This window comes from Scleropages formosus, chromosome 10, assembly GCF_900964775.1.
Source record: "Scleropages formosus chromosome 10, fSclFor1.1, whole genome shotgun sequence".
Lineage (NCBI taxonomy): Eukaryota > Metazoa > Chordata > Actinopteri > Osteoglossiformes > Osteoglossidae > Scleropages > Scleropages formosus.
The window spans coordinates 23277111-23290273 of NC_041815.1; the positions used below are offsets into that span (position 1 = coordinate 23277111).

General features: G+C 41.9%; 2 protein-coding genes across 4 annotated transcripts; both read right to left on the minus strand.

The window, feature by feature from the left end:
• Window positions 1-909: 909 nt before the first annotated feature.
• LOC108932115 (cilia- and flagella-associated protein 45-like) lies at window positions 910-6117 on the minus strand. Of its 2 annotated transcripts, XM_029255935.1 has the most exons (11): window positions 6038-6117; window positions 5685-5804; window positions 5308-5484; window positions 4909-5079; window positions 4148-4326; window positions 3926-4055; window positions 3519-3665; window positions 2998-3111; window positions 2451-2644; window positions 1857-2081; window positions 910-1374 (listed from the first exon to the last, which is right to left on the minus strand). In XM_029255935.1, exons 1-11 carry the CDS (start codon window positions 6038-6040, stop codon window positions 1299-1301), a joined length of 1536 nt encoding a protein of 511 aa, XP_029111768.1. In that variant the 5' UTR covers window positions 6041-6117; the 3' UTR covers window positions 910-1298. The 2 variants fall into 2 exon arrangements, with proteins under 2 accessions (XP_029111768.1, XP_029111767.1); XM_029255934.1 differs by lacking the exon at window positions 6038-6117 and having other exon boundaries at window positions 5685-5937.
• Window positions 6118-7215: 1098 nt separating this feature from the next.
• Window positions 7216-12967, minus strand: LOC108932113 (cilia- and flagella-associated protein 45-like). Of its 2 annotated transcripts, XM_018748324.2 has the most exons (11): window positions 12504-12967; window positions 12140-12277; window positions 11744-11920; window positions 11398-11568; window positions 10943-11121; window positions 10743-10872; window positions 10088-10234; window positions 9409-9522; window positions 9084-9277; window positions 7882-8106; window positions 7216-7694 (listed from the first exon to the last, which is right to left on the minus strand). In XM_018748324.2, exons 1-11 carry the CDS (start codon window positions 12504-12506, stop codon window positions 7619-7621), a joined length of 1554 nt encoding a protein of 517 aa, XP_018603840.2. In that variant the 5' UTR covers window positions 12507-12967; the 3' UTR covers window positions 7216-7618. The 2 variants fall into 2 exon arrangements, with proteins under 2 accessions (XP_018603840.2, XP_018603841.2); XM_018748325.2 differs by lacking the exon at window positions 12504-12967 and having other exon boundaries at window positions 12083-12152.
• Between the last annotated feature and the right edge of the window lie 196 nt (window positions 12968-13163).

Genomic DNA, 13163 nt, shown 5'->3' on the forward strand with positions numbered 1-13163 from the left:
ATAATTATTTAGTGTCTGAGATAAACTGAAATTTACTTGTGTCATTTTAATAATATGATGGCCATATAAGGCAACAAGTACAGTATCTCATTCTATGAAATCAGGGATGTTCCTATATTTTTTGTACTTGATCTTTGGTTTAAACTATAAGGGGAGCTGTGTCATAAGCACACATGGCGAAATGCAGATGTTTTGTCTGATTTGTCTCGGTGATCTTCCGTCATTTCCTAATTTATAACATATTTCCTGAATTTTTCAATAATGTGTACAGCTTTCATACATATACATTGAAAATATTTTCACAAATGGAAAGCAGTTTATAAATGATTTCCTTCTATTACTGAGCTGTACTGACATAACACTGAAAAGGTCTTAATGTGTTCACTCTATTTACGGAATGGTTAAGATCTCAGATTTTGTAATACTTCATGTCTTTTGGGTTTTCTGCTTAACTGTCCTATTTTAATGCAGCATCAGCAAAGTGCAGAAGCTGGCCACGGGTACTGCTATATGGACAAGTTGGAATTTCTGGTTTCTTACTTGTTCCACTGTCTGCAACTAGGAAGAACAATGGGTGCCACTAGCTACACATATTATTTTTACCAGAATGTTCCAAGCTTGGTTTGTGGAGACATTGTTCTCTTTCCAAAAGAGAATGGTCCTTCAGCATGGAGTGGTATATGTACAGACATGAATTCATTTAGCTGATGCTTTTCACCAAAGCTACTTACAATGTTAAGGTTACAATTATTCACCCATTTAGAGAGCTGGGTAATTTTACTGGAGCAAGTACTTTGCTCAAGGGCATGACAGGTAGAGATGGGGATTGAACCTGCAATCATGGGAGCTAAAGACAGCAGCTCCAACCACCACACTACCAGCAGTCCCCATATGGTTATAGTCCCCATATGGATACAATCCAGCAGAATAGCCCAGAGGTGCGGCATGTCCACCGATATGTCTAGTGGTACAGAATGGATTGTGTCTAGATAAAAAAATGTAAAATCTCACAAAATTTTTTCGCGCTTGTCATCCGTTCTCTAAGTGATGTACAGTAACCTGTTGGAAGGAAAACTTTTTTTATTAAAAAACTATGTGAACAGGAAAAGACACGAATTAAACGTCCTGATCTGCGGTCCCTCATTGTTTCCACAACCAGTTTCAGACACCCATCTGAACAAGAAGTGTGAAGTGTACCCCAGACAATCTGTTTTGATTTTTGTCGAGGAAATGTCTAGGTGTTGTGGGTTTAAATTACATTTTTTTATTTTTTAAGAATCTTTGTAACTGGCCACCTGTTAGTGAACCACACCAGGCAGAGAAAAAGCCTTCTTCTCCACCTCCTTCCAGTACTTCTCAGGAAGCCCAGCCTGTCTGAAGAACAAAAGGAAGTTTTTGGTAAAATAAGAAGAGAAATTTACACTCAGAATAAAGTATTTAAAACTGCAATAATACATCATTTAAAAATACAATGAGTTGAAGAAAGAAAGAAAGGGGGGTGCGGTGGCGCAGTGGGTTGGACCACAGTCCTCCTCTCTGGTGGGTCTGGGGTTCGAGTCCCGCTTGGGGTGCCTTGCGACGGCCTGGCGTCCCGTCCTGGGTGTGTCCCCTCCCCCTCCGGCCTTACGCCCTGTGTTACCGGGTAGGCTCCGGTTCCCCGTGACCCCATATGGGACAAGCGGTTCAGAAAGTGTGTGTGTGAGTTGAAGAAATTATATATTCCCATGCTTATATATATATATATGAAGAATGCAGTAATGTACAGTATTTCTGATATTAAGCAAATAAATTAATGCATATCTGATGATTAAGCATATATTTTGTGTTATGTGTAAAATTCTGCCAACAAGACTTACTTCAGCTCATTTATCTTCTCCTCCATGATGGCATGTAGGCGTGCTTTCCGATTCTGTGCCTCCTCTTTGAGACGCTCCGCCCTTCGTAACCTTTCCCTGCGATTCTCAACAGCCTGAGCCTCACGCTCCTTCATCTGCTGCCGGATTCCCTCAGCGTGGCGTGCCATTCGCTGCCTCCGTGTCTCCTCTTCCTCCAGAGCACGATCGATGGCTTCCTTCTGGGACCTGTGGGAAGGGCAGTGGGTGAGATCCACTGTCATGTGATGAGTGAGGGGAAGATATGGGGCAGCTAAGAGCACAGCAGTTAGAACTGCTGCCTTTGAATCTAAAGGTTGGGGCTTTTGAATTTTACCTACTGCTGTAGTTCCCTTGAACAAGGTACTGACCCTAAATTGCTCCAATAAACTTACCCAGATGGGTAAATACTTACAGGTAGTCAGTTAAGTGAGTACATGTAAATATGATCTAGTGTTGCGCTGATGGACAGAAACAGTTGTAGTGTTTTTTTGGACCAGTGAAGCCAGTTTGCTTCAAGATCTAGCATTTGACAACAGAAATGGGGAAGCTGCAGGCAGAAATGACCGAGTAGTTTACCTTAAGACTCTTTCAAACGCCGCTCTGTTACGTGCCGCCTGGATGGAGAGCAGATGCTCTTTCTGGGTGATCTGCTGCAGCCACGTTGCCTTCAGCTTCTCCACCTCTTCCAGCTCCTTCTGGGCCTTCTCTTTCTGCTTTCTCCTCCACTCTCTTTCAGCTGCTTCTTGATTCCTCCGTGCCCGCAGCTCATCCTGGTGGTCAGATGGAAATTTCAGCCATTATCTAGTCTGCTCATTCACTTTGTGGTGTGTTATTCTGCTCCATGCAAGAAAGTGCGCTACTGCTCTACTAGTAGCAGTAGCCCTGGTGCAGTTTATGAAGTTGAGTATCTGGGGCTTGTTTCAAGGTGGTTCTGTAGAACCTTGTCCATTAAGTCATCCATCCCATGGACCATTAACTAGTTTTAATATATAATTTTCAACATATTGCTCTGCTAGAGCAATGCACTATACTGCACCACACTTCTCAAAGCATATGCATGCTATCTGGATGCATGATTGCAATGAAGTTAAACCCACTGGGAATGACAGTGGATGAAATTTACCTGTTCAGCTTTGCGGTCCCTTTCTCTCTCCTGGAGGGCCCGCAGTCGTGCCAGCTCCAGCTCCTTCTCCTTCTTGATCTTCCTTTGCTCCTCCTCATGTTGTGCCTCCCGCTCCTGCCAACACAGTGTGTGTGTGTTATGTTAATCTTTCTCTGGTCCCTCTTGTTGTCTGAGTCCACACCCAACAATGATCCCCTCTCTTGAATAAATCAACTTTCTGCCTTTCCCTTCCCTTTAACTGCATTCTATCCAATCATTTGAGACAATCCCTTCTCTTTTCCCCTCCCAGGTATTGAATCTAAGTTGCCAGGACTCTTCTGATTAAAAATGTTCAAAGTGAACAAGCCATATGGCTGTTCCAGGCAAGCTGAGAGCCTGTATACACTGTCTTGCCTCTGCTGTATGTCCCAATTGTTTAGATGTACAGTATACTTTTCCCCCCCCTCCAGCTGCTGCACTTCTTCACCAGCAGAGGTGTGTTAACATCACATAAATCTTGTTCATTTTTATCTGTCCCCTACCATCTTTTGCTGGATATATTCCAGGTTGCGCTGGTCAGCCAGCCTCTCCTCTTCCAACCTGAGCTCCTTGGCACGCAGAGTCTCCTGGTTGATTTTGAAAACCTCCAGTTGCAGTTGCTCCTGTTGCTCTTTCTTCCTCTGCAGGGCCTGAATGCAAAAAATCACAGAACACAAACTTCGATATATAGACATAAGTCAACACGAACAGGTCTCAGAAATGCTCTTGTATAAGTGAATATTGAACACTGATTATCTATTAGGCTGATGGTTTTGACCAAGGTGATGTTGGTTAGATGTGAACAATGCAAAAGTTAAATACACATCAGGAAGAATTTCACTGATGTGTAATTTTTTGTCTCAAAACAGTTTTGGTTTTAATTTCAAAAACTGAATGTGTTTGCTGGCACCTCTAACTCTTCCATCTGAATCTTTTTCAGTTTCTCCAGCATCTTTTGGTTCTCTTGCTCCTTCATCTCGTCCTGCAGCAGCCTCTCCTCCAGCCGCTCTTCCATCTGTTTCTGGATCTGTGCCCTTCCCCTGGTGGACAGGTACACACAACAGAATGAAAATAGGGCCTATGAGGATGCGGGGTAAGGAGCACACTCATAGCACAGTATCTGGTAACTAACAGGATGTGTTGCTGCTTGCGACGCTTCTCAGTCTGCTCTTCAGCCTCGAGCGCCCGATGCCGGCTCGCCTCCATTATGGAGTGCAGCCGCAGTTCCTCCTCATGCAACTCCTTCTGGATCTGCTTCTTTTCTAGGATCTGAGTGTCCCGTACTGCGTTGCATCGTGCATCCAGTATCACCTAAGGGACCCACCACATACTCCTCTATGTCAGCATGCTTACACATGTGTGGACATACACCACCTTGTGGTTATTATGTTGTCATGTGACAAAGTTATATCCATTTACATGACTATATCTTGCTAGAGCAATTCAAGCCCTCTGCCCAACGGCAGTGCAGCTCTTTGAACTTCAACCAAGCAACTTTTAGGTAACTACACACACACACACACACACACACACACACACACACACACACACACACACACACACACACACACACACACACATTTTCAGAACCGCTCGTCCCGTACGGGGTCACGGGGAACCGGAGCCTACTCGGCAACACAGGGCGTAAGGCCAGAGGGGGAAGGGGACACACCCAGGACGGGACACCAGTCCGTCGCAAGGCACCCCAAGCGGGACTCGAACCCCAGACCTACCGGACAGCAGGACTGCGGTCCAACCCACTGCGCCACCGCACCCCCTCTTTTAGGTAACTAATGTCTATTATATGTTACCATGATTAAGATTATATTAAAATGTATTGCATGCAAGAGGATAACAGAGAGAAAACAAGGGAAATAGAGCAGGGCCCCAAACCTTGTTGAGTTTTCTGATTTCATCCTCCTGCTCCATTCTCATGGCGTTGGCTTTTTCCAAGAGATACTGCGCTTGTTGTTGGGCATCTGCCTCAATGTCGCTCAGACCCTGGTTCCTTTTTCGGTCCATTTCTGCTTGCCGAATGCAAGCCTTTCTTTCCTCTATAGCGATCTAACAGGACAAGTAAGAGGAAGGATGGATTTTTTCACTGCAGCCACACCTCTGTGGACTGATGTAAAAATAAATCTGCTTTCAGAGATAGATGTCATATACATGTTCTTCTTTAGCTTATTGAGAGAAATGAACAATGCAACATTTGGGAAAGTTGGCTAGATTCACAAATCAGAACTCTGGAAACAGTCTGGAAGTGTGCTTTGCTCCTGAAAACTGAGTCTATACCATTTCCTCCTCCCTCTTCTTATGTTTTGCCTCCAACACGGCTTCCCTCTCCTTTTTAGTAAGCATGCGAGATTCCGCCATGATTCGTTGTATCTGTGATGGTGACAGGATGATGGACAGTCCAGACGGATCCTCTGATCGGGACAGATGTCTGGGTGCTGAAGTATCACATTGGTCCTAGACACCACAGGAAAACAGCTTAGGTTGAACTTCATATTATTTCTCCACTCAGTTTTTTGTAACTTGATTAAACAGAGCCAAGCACATGCACTGAGAGAACAATGAGTTAATGCCAAATCCAAAACACACTTACACACAGATTAAAAAACTCACCATGTGTACATCTTAGCAAAAGACATAAGTACAGAGAAGTTAACCTTTTGGGAGTTTCCAAAGAGCGTCTCTTCCACATAGGAGCTCTGGGCACGATATTTTTGAGGACAGAACTTGCCAGATGGCCTTGAACATGAAGACCTCAAAGATTCCACAAGCTGTGGCTTTATGTAGCCATGAAGAAATTCAAATGTCAGTTTATACATGTCTTTCTCATATCAGCATTATAAAAAAATCTCAAACTGAAAGTTCAGAAAATCAAATGAAAAGGTTTACATCTATATAATATTCATCTATTTATAGTATACTATATAGTGAATTTTTTAGCATATATTTAGTCCTATACATTATGTAAAGCACCAAACGTATGTTATGCTCGTCAGATTTCAAAACTTACCATTTTATTCAAATATCAAAATTTAGAATAGATAAAAGAACAAAATATGCAATTCCTATCAACCACTGGTAAACCCTAACTGATACAATGTGCTATGATTCACATGTATATTGCCAGCTTGTTGACATGTCTCCATGGCAACAGTCCAGAAACACTTAATTGTTTCCATAGAATCAAAATGACAATGACAATTTTTCCATCAGTTTTCAGAAACCACCTGCCCATTTCAGACTGATGATTGTGGCTGTGTGCTAGCCAGATTCTAAGAAGCATAAGGCCCTAAATTGGGAGTACAAACTGGATGGAACACCAGTTCATTGCAGGACAGCAATATTAGTAATTAGTTCAGATATTTATAAACGGTTATTGAACAAACACCACTGTACTTGTGCGATGTATAACAAATAATTCAACAAATGTATAACATGAATTAATGCACGCAAAAATTTAATGCATAAAACATGAAGAGAAACATGACTTGGTGTGATTACAGCAATTTTTACGTTTTGGTCAGTTATTTGGAGAGTATTCTATTTAATCTAAAATTTGACAATACTTGCATTTGTGAAAACGAACTACATCAAAGCTGGGAAGAAGGAACAGAAACTAGAATACAGAACAAAACTAAGCAGTGAAATTTAAGCAGAACACCATAGCAGAATCATAATCATACTCGTGAGCCCCTCCCTGGAAAGCAAACCACATTATCACCTGAAGGCATCGGCCTTATTGAACCACACTCTCATGGTCCCTTAAAGCAAAACAGAGAGAGAGTACCGTTTGAGTGCTGAGATTAACTGTTCACTCCTACACTGATAGCATCACTGTATTTCATGCTCAGTGCAATATACAGGATCCTGATACAAAGTTCACAGCGCTTGATGGATTAAATTCCATTGCTTGAAGGAAGTGTTTCGTATGAAGGCTTTTCTGTTTTCCTGGTTTGATTTTTTTGGCTTTCTCCTCACAGTGGGCTTGGACATACGTGCCACTGCAATGGAAAATATCATAGGAGTATCTCTCTGGCAGGGGGGGTGCGGTAGCGCACTGGGTTGGACCAGGTCCTGCCCTCTGGTGGGTCTGGGGTTCAAGTCCCGCTTGGGGTGCCCTGCGATAGACTGGTGTCCCGTCCTGGGTGTCTCCCCTCCCCCTCCAGCCTTATGCCCTGAGTTGCTGGGTTAGGTTCTGTCTCCCCGTGACCCCATATGGGACAAGCGGGTCAGAAAGTGTGTATATCTGCCTGGCTACATTTACATTACATGTTGTACTGTTTTGAATGGACAATGGAATTCTCCAGTTGTATGGTAAAATCATTTGATAAAGTACAAACGTGATAAATTGGTTCATATAGTCTAATGGTTTAGTCCAGTGTTATTAGGGTTACAGTGGTATAGTTTAAAGTAATTTTTTGGTCCAGTGAGAAGTGGTTTCTTATTGGTTCATCTGCTATTTTGAACCACATATGAATGTGAAGTGAAGCAGAGAAAGTAACTTCATTTCCAAATCGTTGCCTCGAAAATGGTCAGTTTTGCAGGTTAATTGGACTGTTTTATTTTTAACTATTTTGTCTTTGACCATCCTTTAGTGAACCAGAGTGGGCAGACTTAAGGCCTTCTTCTCCACCTCCCTGCAGTACTTCTCGGGAAGTCCAGCCTCTCTGAAAAACAGAAAAAGGGCTTTTAGGTAAAGTATTCAAAAATTATTTTAACACAAATAATAAATTACCGAAATGTATAGTGAGAATTGAAAAGGGTCATACACAAGCATGTATAAATAATAAACAGTACTGCATGTCTGATACAGAACACTTCATGCTATGTCTGACATTCTCCTTCAAAACTCACTTAAGCTCTCTTAGTTTCTTCTTCATGATAGTGCTCAGACGCGTCCTGCGATTCTGTTCCTCTTCTTTGAGGCGCTCAGCCTCATGCAATATTTGTTTGCGGTTCTCAACAGCCTGGACCTCGCGCTCCCTCATCTGCTGCCGGACCCCATCAGCATAGTAAGCCACCCGTCGCCTCTGTTCCATCGCCTCCGCCCGAGCACGGTCAATGGCTTCCTTCTGGGACCTGTATAGAGTGAGTGGGTGATGGAGGGTCAAGGAACAGCCAGTTCAATGTTCTCCTAAGTAATGTGCATCAACTTTTCCCTTGCATGTCAACGGCAGTCGAGTGAGGAAGATTTTGTTGAGAAACAAAATAGTTGTAGGGTTTTGTGTCTGAAATTTTAGTGTAATACGTTATCCTGAGATCATGTGAACTTTTTCACAGGAACTGACTCTTGGAGAGACTCTTAGCCTGAATCCACTGGCTTGGCCATCTTGAAACCTTTCCTTATTATTCACAACAAATGCCAAGTGCTAGACTTCCAAGCCCATCATTTTAGATTTACAATTAATTCCTTTAGCAAATTCTTCTTTCCAAAGTCATTTTCAGGACAATTATTATAAATTATTGTTTAGCGATCCCATTTTGTCTAAGGCAACTTACAAAGCTAGATATATTAAGTACCTCTAACCATTGACTTATGTATGCAGGACAATGCAGCACTCACCGCTTACCCGCTAAAGGGAATTTTAGTTTTTTGGGTCTTCACCAATGGATCTTCTGTATTTTGGTTCCCCATCAAATTTTCATGTCTTTTTGATTACTTAATATTTTCATTATTGCCTCTTTTTAAAACATTCTCTCTACTTTCTTCTGCTATTTTGACCGTTGTTGTTATTGTACTCATAATTCTCATAGTATTTGTTGTGCTACAGCATAGACAACAGAGACAGCTGGTAACAGTGGTTAGCATTACTGCCTTTGGACCCAAGGGTCACAGGTTGGATTCACACCTCCAGCTGTAGTATTCTTGGGCAAGGTACTGACCCTAAATTGTTCCAGTTAAAAACCTGTAAAAATAGCTCTATAAAGGGGTAAATAACTGTAATCACCTTAATGTTGAAAGTTGCTCCGAAGAATACTGTCAGTTAAATGAATAAATGTGCAATGAAGTAAGTGTGTTGAATGACCATATCAGTGACATAAAAGTTGGAGTTTACCTTAAGACTCTCTCAAACACTGTTCGATTGCGTGCTGCCTCAATGGAAAGTAGATGCTCTTTCTGGGTGACCTGCTCCAGCCATGCTGCTTTCAGCTTTTCCACCTCTTCCATCTCCTTCTGGGCCTTCTCCTTCTCCTTTTTTCTCCACTCCCTTTCAGCCGCCTCTTGATTCCTCCGTGCCCGCAGCTCATCCTGGTGGTCAGATCGAAAATTCAGCCCATCCCTTTTTTAATCATCCCATAGACCATTATCTAGCCTGCAACCATTAATACATGATTGTTATGAAGCTAAATTCACTGGGAGTGACAGTGGATGAAATTTACCTGTTCAGCTTTGCGGTCCCTTTCTCTCTCCTGGAGGGCCCGCAGTCGTGCCAGCTCCAGCTCCTTCTCCCTCTTGATCTTCCTTTGCTCCTCCTCATGTTGTGCCTCCCGCTCCTGCCAGCACAGTCTCTCGGTGTCAGGGTACCCCTTCTCTGGTCCCTCCTGTTATGAGTCCATGCCTACCAAAGATCCTTTCCCATGGATAAGTCTACTCCCACACTTTTCTGTCCCGTCAGCTGAGTTTTATCCAGTCTTTTGAGACCATCCCTCCTCTGTTCTCCTCCCTGACATTTCATCTAACTTGCCAGGATCCTTATGATTAAAAATTCTTCAAAGTTTACAAACCATATGGCTGTTCCAAACAAGCTGAGCTTCCCTGTATTCCCCATAGTTGTATCTCAGTTGTTCAGAAGTACTGGCTTGCCTCACGTAATGAACCCTAATGATGACAATTCGTGACCGAAAAGCAAATTGATGAATTTCGCATTTAAATTAATGGAAATTAAGAACTAATTTTACATAAGTTAATCTGCCATGCAGATTTTCAAAAACAAAGTCCACTCATTGTGTGAAGGAAGCCTGTACATTCACTGTTTCTCTATTTTAAGCCAACTCAGTCCTCTTGCTGGAATTTATCTACATTACATGAATACCACTTATTTCTGTTTCTTTTCCATACCATCTTCTGCCTGATGTATTCTAAGTCACGGAGATCAGCCAGCCTCTCCTCGTCCATCCTGCGCTCCTTAGCACGTGTAGTCTCTTGGTTGATTTTGAAGATCTCCAAATGCAGTTGCTTCTGTTGCTCTTTCTTCTTCTGCAGTGCCTAAACGTAAAAGACTATAGTTAAGCACAAGGATTCGTACAGGTCAGAGCAAAATTGTGTTTTACAAGGTTAAAATTGCAATTAAATCTCCAAGGATAGTAAATTAGTTACATAACTTAAAATGTACCAGAAGGCTGCACATTTCTTTTACAAATACAGTTGTTAAGATCTAATGATTATTTATCTATTTATGTATTTACTTAGCTGATGCCTTTGCCCAAGATAACATGCAGTCTAAGGTCTGAGCATAAACAGGCTGAACCATGATATCTGTAAGTAATTTGCAGTTTCAACAACACAATAACTCAAACTATATGTTTGAATCCAGAGCTGGGCAGCAGGAGTGCTGGTTAGAGCTGCTGTCCTCCAGTCAAAGAGCCCAACATTTGAATTCCACCCTTTGCTATAATACCTCTGGGTAATGTATTTATCTTGAAGTGGTCCAGTAAAAAATACCCAGAGTAAAAAAATCTCTTAAATAAATAAATGCAAATATAGTCAAATATACCTCCAACTCTTCCATCTGAATCTTTTTCAGGTTCTCCAGCATCTTTTGGCTCTCTTGCTCCTTCATCTCATCTTGCAGCAGCCTCTCCTCAAACCGTTCTTCAATCTGTTTCTGGATCTGCGCCCTTCCTCTGGTGGACAAGAACAATAAACACAACAGTGCTAACAGGGATGGGGAAAGCACAGCAACTGGCGACTCACAGGAGGTGTTGCTGTTTGCGAAGCTTCTCAATCTGTTCCTCTGTCTCCATCATTCGGTGTCGGTGCACCTCCATCATGGAGTGCAGCCGCAGGTCCTCCTCATGCAACTCTTTCTGGATCTGCTTCTTTTCTAGGATCTGGGTGTCCCGTACTGCGTTGCACTGTGCATCCAGGATCACCTAAAGGGCCCCCCCCACACATACCTCACATCAGCACACTACATGTTTGCTGCAACACTTTATTGGTGCTTTTATAAGCTGTGACAAAATGACACCCATCATTATTACTATATATTTGGTAAAAGCAAATTAACCTTTATGTGTAACAGCAGGGCCACTCTTTCGTGCAACTATAATGTGTCCTATGTGGGTATGGTTGCACTGAAAACAGACTGCACATGCAGGACAGAGCATATAACAGACAGAAAACACGGTAAATAGAACAGGGCTCCAAACCTTATTGAGTTTTCTAATTTCATCTTCCTGCTCCGTTCTCATGACATTGGCTTTTTCCAAGAGATATTGGCCTTGTTGCCGGGCTTCTGTCTCAATTTCGCTCAGACCCTGGTTCCTTTTACGCTCCAAGTCCGCCTGCCAAATGCAAGCCTTTCTTTCCTCTGCAGCGACCTAACAGGACAGGTAAGGGGAGGATTTCTTTTTTAACCCCAGACACACCTCTGTACTGACAGCTAAAAATTCACTTTTAGACTTGGATACGTTTTATGTATTTTTCAGCTTAAAGTAGGAATAGCATATATTTATTATTTAAAACTGTTCTTGGGATACCCAATTTAGCCCATACCATTGCTTGCTCCCGCTCCTTCTGTTTTGTCTCCAGCATGGCCTCCCTCTCCTCCTTAGTAAGCATACGAGATTTTGCCATGATTTGTTTTATTTGTGATGAGGACAGGATGATGGACAGTGCAGATGAATCTTCCGATAGGGACAGATTTCTGGGTGCCGAAGCATCACACTGATTCTAGGAAGCACAAGACGACAACTTAGATTGGACCTCATTCTAATTCTCCACTCTGTTTATAACTCGACCCACGCAGGAATGCCACACACATACACTGACAGAGCAGGGAGTTAATTATATTGATAATAGAACACAGACATGCACAAAGATTATGAAACTCACCATGTGCACATTTTAGCAAAAGACAATATCACAAGAACCACATAGAGGAATGTCAACCTTTTGGGAGGTTCCAAAGAGTGTCTCGTCGACAAAGGAGTTGTGGGCACGATATCTTTGAGGATGGGATCTGCCAGATGGCCGTGAACAAGCAGATTTCACAGACCTCGTAGGTTGTGGTCTTATTGTTGTAGCCATCTAAAATTCAAATTGTCGCAATTAAAATATCAATTTATACACTTTATCACATCAGCATGATTTTTAAACTGTCAAAAACTGGACACCATATAATATTGACTTCTGTAATTAATTACAACTGGTATTAGATGCACATAGTTTTGCAGTGCGTTACATTCACTCCTGTACAGTTATGTAAAGCACCAAATGTATAACAGTTAAAAAGAATTTAGACTGCAAAACTTACCATGTTATTCAAGTAGCCTAGTATGAAAACTCAGTTATGACATAAAAACTAAAGCTATAAATAAAGTTATAAAGTCCTGAATAATATTCTAGAGTTAAAGAAACTATATGAGGTTTTTTAGAATCAACCGACTGCTAGACCCAAACTAAGCCAGACAGAACGTCGCGAGTCGCCAGTTTGTTGACATGTTGCCTTGGTAACGGTCCACAAAGGGGGTGATGTGGAGACGGAGCAACAACATGGTTTCTATAGAAATAAAATAATCTTCGAAAATTACTGACACAGACCCGTGACACTTATCACTAATTGTACCTTGACCGAATATTCGCCTCAGGTACACTTTAAGAATAATTAAATAATATTACTGAGCAATTCTAGGAGAATCAGAATGACAGGTGCGTTGGTAAAGCCGTTAAATAATGCAAGGCATTAATATAAACAATAGCTGCACACATAAATTAAAACAATGAATTAAAAAATAAAGACAAAGTGATATTATTAGACTTGTTTTAGGTTTTTATTAGACTGGCATTGTTTTAGGTTTTTCCAGCGCGTGTATATATTATATCCTAATGTAATGTCACGGAAATGCGGAACAGCGTTTAGCGTTAATTTGAGACTGCCTTTCCAATGTTCGGTCTACATCTCCGGATGTAGTAC